The 7500-nt window shown below is 26.8% G+C and overlaps 1 protein-coding gene across 6 annotated transcripts in view; it reads right to left on the bottom strand.

The window, feature by feature from the left end:
- Positions 1-7500, bottom strand: part of LOC124957697 (A disintegrin and metalloproteinase with thrombospondin motifs 9-like) — a 110369-nt gene that overhangs the window by 66506 nt on the left and 36363 nt on the right. For 5 of the 6 annotated variants that reach the window (XM_047514871.1, XM_047514875.1, XM_047514874.1 and 2 more), the window contains 3 exons: positions 2454-2582; positions 1110-1270; positions 597-722 (listed from right to left, as the gene is read on the bottom strand). In XM_047514871.1, coding sequence (XP_047370827.1) covers positions 597-722; positions 1110-1270; positions 2454-2582 — 416 coding nt within the window. Of the gene's footprint in view, positions 1-596; positions 723-1109; positions 1271-2453; positions 2583-7159 lie in introns of all 6 variants that reach the window. The other variant, XM_047514876.1, reaches the window with a different exon arrangement.

The raw sequence follows: 7500 nt of genomic DNA, 5'->3' as shown, positions 1-7500 counted from the left end.
AAAAAAAAAAAAAAAAAAAAAAAAATGATCATAACGTTTCCTCGCCAAATTTATTTTATATTTATCTACTCTGTGGGATGATCTAATCGAAAAAAAAAATTCATTTAGTTGTTTCGCGATGATTGAAAAAAAAAAAAAAATTCCAAATGAAAAAGAGCAAAAAAGAAAAGGAAGAAAAAAAATATCGTACTAAGGAATAACGTTGGTCAAACGTAATTTCACTAACGTAGATATTAAACTTATTCGTTAGTATTTTTTATAAGATTTATTTATTTACAAAATCATTTGGTTGAATATATTAAGTTTACTATATGTTCTAACATAAATCATTTTAAATGCAAACTTGTTGCTTATATTTTTGTTAAATTATTTCTCGATGATAGTGAAATATGAATGCAATTAAAACTTAAACGATACTACTATTGTAGTGATTTAAAAAAGATTTCTTTATGCGATGATAGAACATCTTTGATCGTTCTATATTAATTATTATTATCTATTAATATTATTATTATTACTACTATTATTATTATTATTATTATTATTATTATTATTATTATTATTATTATTATTATTATTAATATAATCAAACTTACCATTCCATGACAGAGATTAACAGCGACTATTGAATATGGATCACCTTCGATGTATCCACTGTAGAAACAATCCAACTGATGACCAGGATGCACTTTTCTACTTGTGTTTGCACTTATATGTGTTACCTGCATAAACAAATTATATATATATATATAAACATTTATGAATGTGTGTGTATATATATATATATATATATATTATAATTTTTTATTATAATTGTATTATATATTATATAAATTTTTTTTTAATAATAAAAAATAATTCAAAAATAATTAATAATTAATAATTAAAAAATAATTATATGTATAACAGAATTTTTATTATGATTTATTATTATTGTATATGTATATATAATAAATTTTTATTATAATAAAAATAATTAAATGTATAAATAAATATATAAATGAATATATATATATATATGTGTGTGTGTGTGTGTATGCGTGTATAAACGTTTTAAATATAAAAGGAAAGAAATGATATGATTTAATCGATTGATACGCTCTACATACCTTCATATCCGGTGATATAAAGCTCGTGTCGTGAGATAACCTCAAACGAAAGAACTTTCCGAAAGCTGTGAATTCGTATTGTGGATGTGGATCCCATACTTTTGCTGTTGCATGTCGAAAATGTCCACTGTGATGTCTCTTTGCCGTTGTAAAAGGATCGGCTGTAAAATTTTACAACAACGTTCATTTTCGTATTCAAAATAATTATAATAATAATTCATAAGAATATTTATCACGATATTGGGATATTAAGATGTAAGATTAAAAATGTATGTAAGATTAAAAAAAATATATATATTATATATGCACTCATATTATATTATATTATATTATATTAATACAAAAAAAAAGAAATAAAAAATCAATAAAAAATTTTCAAACCTTTCTCGGTTATACGCCATTTTGTGCGTATCCTCATCGATCGTAATTACAACGATCTTTCTTATGCAATAATAATGTAACTAATTAAAATAAGAATTAAAAAAGAAAAAGAAAAGAAAGAAACAAAGAAAAATTTTTTAACTTTTTTCATTTGCCACTACTTTACAATCGCTTTCGATCGTAACAATAACGTACCGAGTTAAAAAAAAAAAAAAAAAAGAAAAAAAAGAAAAACAATTAAAACAGAACGCTGATTTAAAAAAAAAGAAAATAAAAGAAAAACGAATAAAGACGAAGTACACTCGTCTCGACTAATTCAACATCTATCGACAATATACTTTCTAAGCTATGCACGTTCGATTCGTTAAATATATTGACATATGCGTAAGTTAAGTGCTTACATACGTTTTATATGCCGACATGATCGCCATTTTTTTCCGTCTTTCTTTCTCTTTCTCTTTCTCTCTTTCTCTCTCTCTCTCTCTCTCTCTCTCTCTCTCACTCTTTCTCTTTTGTCTTCGTTAACGAAGTAACGAACGAACGAACGATGTAATAAAAAGGGTTGATAAACGTAAGATTCACGATACGAAAATTTTTACGACGATGCTACTACCTCGAGCAGTACAACGAGTATAATAATAAATGTAAAACTTACCTAACAAGGAAGATAAGATGAAAGGACAAGGACACGCTCATTATTGTTACAATCAATTTTGGCAACTCGAACGTTCGACAACACGTACGTATTTATCGATATACTATTTGGATTACTTTGATTCTAAGAAATAGAGTGAGAGTGAGAGAGAGAGGAGAAAGAGAGAGAACCAATCACAACGCGTTATTTCTCCATAGAGCGCCTCTAGTGGCGATCGATGACAATTATTCATCCAATCAAATATCAACGTAATAAGCGCGTATTTCATAATTTATTTGAAACAAGGAAAATAAAGCGTTTATACTTACGCGGATCTTCGTATTGATTTTGACTGATTTTCATTGGTACGATGTATTCTAAATCACCCTTAGCCGTAGGTAAAACGTCTGGCATAGTGTCGTTATATTTTCTTCCTTCTATACTGTCTTTGGTCGACTCTGTAAGAAGAAGAAAAGAATTATTTTTTAAATGTTCTGCGTTATCTAACTTTGAAAGAAGACGAAAGAAGAAATGAGAGAAACAGACAGAGAGAGAGAGAGAGAGAGAGAATTGAGAGAAAACAAGAAAATATAAAATGTAAGTACGCACGAAAGGATAGCAAGTATATACGTACATAGGTATTAAAGTTATTTTCCACGATTCGTCACGTATCGTAGCACAACTAAATGAAAGTAACAAGTAATTACACTTACGTATGTACATACCAAAGAGTAATTAAGTATTTATATGCGTCATAACCTATACGTTTTAATTTTTGAATTTAGAAAAAAAAAAAAAAAAAGAAAAGGTGTTCGTTATCATATTATTAAATAATAATATGATGTAATGTTAACGTTACGTAACCTACAAGTTTTAATTTCGGAGTTATGATTAGGAAAAAAAAAAAAAAAGAAAAAAACAAAAACAAAAATCATTCGTAGAAACGATTCTATCGTGTCGTGATACATTAACGTTATATAACCTATAATACGTTTTAATTTGAAACGTATGTTAGAATAAAAACTTTTCCGTACGTACACATATATATATATATATATATATATATATATATATATATATATATATAAATAAATAATAATTATCGTGTCATGAAATATTAACATTTATTCTTCCACGACTCATTATAAATCCCGGTACTATAAATAAATGCGTATGTATACATAAATATGTAAAGATAATAAGTACTTGTATGCATAAAATTAACAAGTACTTGTGTACTAACGTGCAATTAAAACTATTATACATTATACGCGTCATAACCTAAAATTTCGAAAAAAAAGTATTCGATAATAATATTACAATTAATAAAAAAATATTAGATAATAATTAGATAATAATAATAATAAATTTAGTTAACAAATTATTATTATTATTATTATTATTGTTGTTGTTAATAACTTTTTATTATTTAATTAATTAATAATTAAAAATTATATATATATATATATATATATAATTATTAATGCGTATAATATTTAATAACAATAATATTATTACATAATCTATAAGTTTTAATTTCGAACTCTCACCTATGTATATATATTAGAAAAATAATATTTTATAAATCCTTACAAATAATATTATTAATATCAATGAAATATTAAATGACGTTTATAATTCTTTACATAACTCGAGAAATATACACTGATCGTCATTTTTTAGGTTAAGTCCTTCTTTCCTTTCTTTCTTTCTTTCTTTCTTTCTTTCTTTCTTTCTCTTTTTTTTTTTTCTTTTTTTCCTCGTTTTTTTCTTTTTCTCTTAAGAAATCACTTTAGGTAAAAAGTGTGAGAATACAAATTCGAATATCATTCATTCGTTTATAATACGACATATTCGTAAACTATCATCTTTCTCTCTCTCTCTCTCTCTCTCTCTCTCTCTCTCTCTCTCTCTCTTTCTCTCATTGCGACGATTCAACGACCTCTCGTAAATCTTTCCAACTTCTCTACGAACTCTTCGAAGCCATTAATTCTTATTACGCTTTGGGATCTCTCCTCTCTTTTTTCCTTAGGAAAAATAATGCAAAGTCGAGAGAGACAAATCGAATAATGTATGAAGATTTCAACAGAACTTTGCAGGTATAAATGTGGAATATTAGTTAAAAAAAAAAAAAAAAAAAAAAAAAAAAAAAGAGAGAAAAGAAAAACAGGAAACAAAAAATTCTTTCGTTCTTTTTTTTTTACGATCACTTTTTTTTTCTATCAAAAACATTCGATACATGTGTGTGTGTGTGTGTATATATTCTCTCTCTCTGTCTCTCTCTTTCACTCTTTATTATTCTTTCACTTTCTCTCTTTGTTTCTCTTTCTCTTTCTCTCTTTCTGTGATAACATTATTGCTAAAATTTCACGAAAATACGACAAAATTCTTTGAAAATTTATTCCAACAAATTTCTCTCTCTCTCTCTCTCTCTCTCTCTTTGTACATTAATTCACAATAAATTACACAGCAAAGAAACATCATAATAGAAATATTCTAAGATCCAATACGATGCATATTTTTGTGCCAATTCGTTTTCATTTTCTTTCTCAAAATTTATTCTATAAATATATATATATACGTTTTCGCACGTATCTATCGTAAAAGTATTAAATAAGTAAAAGGAAGAAAAAGAATAATAAAAAAAATGATAAGGAAAAATTACCGTAACTGTAACTATGTCGACGTATAAACGATAATTGTGCTCATAATTATGAAAGTGGTCTATGTCAAAATTTCAAAAAAATGAGCTTATCACTTATTTCAAATCCACATTATCTTAAACTATATGTATTTAATGTAATTTTTACGATATCGTTAAAAATGAATCTTTAGATAGTGGATGTAATTTCAACGTTATACGAAATTCATTTAGTGTTTCAAACACTATTTCATTAAATATCTCGAAACAAGAAACATATGACTTAGATCACTTTCATAATTATGGGCACAATTATCCTTATTTATCTCACGTTTTCTTTTTCTTAGAAAAATATAAAAGAACGAATGAATGAAATAGATAGATAAATATAATAGATGGATAGACAAAGAGAGAGGATTAAAAAAAGAAGAAGAAAGAAAAGAGAAAAAAAAAAGAAAGTTATTTACGTACGTACATACGTACATAAATACATATATAAATATATATATATATATATACACACACACATGTATGTATGTATGTATGTATATATTAATTCGAAGAATAATTTCGAGGGAAGGAAAATTTGGAAAATTCGACGAAGTCGCGTCTGGATCTGGACGGCGTTAAGACTGAAAGAGAAAGAGAGAGAGAGAGAGAGAGAGAGAGAGATAGATACGTAGATAGAAGAGATAGAATGAGAAAGAGAGAAAGAGGAAGAGAGAGAGAGAGAAATGATCGGTTTAAATCCGTCAGGCGCAAAACGAAAGTGCATATAAACGTGAACATATACACATGCATGCATGCATACATACATGTGTACATGCATACATATATATATATATATATATATATATATATATATATATACGAACTTAAAATAAACGATCGTGACGGTCGGTCAAATCGACGCGAAAGATGCAGTCAGTTCGTCCCTTTGTAACTCAACACTCTCTTTCCCTATCTCTCTCTCTTTCATTTCTCTTAAAAAAAAAAAAAAAAAAAAAAGAAAAAAAAAATAGTAAAAAAAAATCGTTTTTCTCCCTAAACACGAAGGGGAAAACGTGTTCTTCCTAAGAAAATTACATTTACATACATTTTACGTATAAACCTAACTATCGTTAAATTCAATCGGATCGTATACGATCAAACAATTTGAAAATGATTTGATAAATGAAAGACAGAGAGAGAGAGAGAGAGAGAGAGAGAGAGAGAGAGAGAGAGAGAGAGAGAGAGAGAGAGAGAGAGAGAGATGAAGGAACAAAGATTTCTATTTCCGTGGATGCATCCATGAGTGAAAGGAGAAGGGGTGTGGGAGGAGGGGTGGATTGGCGGAGAACATACGCGTTTGTTGATTCTTTATTTTTCTAGGTTAAAAGACTCAGGACTGTTATTCTGTATTCTTCTCTCTTTCTCTTTCTGTATATCTTTTTTGTCTTTGTTCAAAGCGCACAAAAAGGAACTCCTTTCTTTCTTTCTTTCTTTCTTTCTTTCTTTTCATTCGATGATTCACAAATGTGAACGAAGAAGAAGAGCATGCAGAGTTCCTTCTTGCAATGTAATAACTAAATACTCTTTGGAAGAAAACATATGACTGATATGCACTTGTCAGCATATTATATACATGTTTATACATGTATGTGTGCATGTATGTATATATGATGTATGCATGTATATATATCATGCATGTGAATAGGAATCTATTGGTCAATAGTGGAGGATGTTAAAGCTTTTTATTTTTTTTTTTTCTTTTTTTTTCATTATTGTTTTTTGTTTATGTTTTTAATTTTATTTTTCTTTATATACATACAAAGAAATTGTATCATCTCTAATGTCATCTAATTTTCAACATAATATATATATATATATATATAGTATATAATTATACACTATAGTGTATAATATTAGTAATACTATTATATAGTATAGTAGTATTACTATAATATATAGTATAGTATAATTATATACTACATAACAAGTAGATAAATAATTTTATTAATGGTATACAAATTAATTATTATAGTAATTAATAATATAATTTATATGACAAATAATTATTTTTTTCTTTAAATTTTATTAGCTTGGAAAAAAATGTTTCCTTTCAAGGTTTACTATTATTTTATTTTTAACACTTTTAATGTATCATTAAAATTTACTCTTTCTTTTTCTTTTTTCTTTTTATCACCTATACATAAGCATACAACTTTTTTTACTTCTTCCTTCATTATTTGTAACGATGCATAAACATTTTCTAAATTAATGCGATTCAAATGATTTTTTAGGAAAACAGAAAAAAAGATAGAAAGAAAAAAAGAAAGAAAGAAAGAAAGAAAGAAAGAAAGAATTACTTCGTCGACCCTGTGTCTTATTATACGTACATAAAAACATACTCACCACAAATATATAGACACACATGCACATATATGTCCGAGTTACTGAATAACTGAGAACACGTATATGTAAATAAACGATCGTAATAAATACACGTCACAGCTTGGACGTGGCTCATTTTCAAAAGACACTATACATACCATTAGTAATTGTAAGTATCTTTATCTCTCTCTCTTCCTCTCTCTCTCTCTCTCTCTCTCTCTCTCTCTCTCTCTCTCTCTCTTTTTCTCTCTCTCTATCTATCTTTCTTTTTATTAACAAAGAATAATAAAAAAGTGATAGAGACAATATGTCATCAATGTGATTACGGACAAACAGTCCAATCTCTCATCTTTCTCATTCCA

The sequence above is a fragment of the Vespa velutina genome, chromosome 2 (genome assembly GCF_912470025.1).
Source record: "Vespa velutina chromosome 2, iVesVel2.1, whole genome shotgun sequence".
In the NCBI taxonomy this organism is placed as follows: domain Eukaryota; kingdom Metazoa; phylum Arthropoda; class Insecta; order Hymenoptera; family Vespidae; genus Vespa; species Vespa velutina.
The sequence above is the reverse complement of the archived record's forward strand: the minus strand, read 5'-3'. Positions and strand labels throughout refer to the sequence as shown.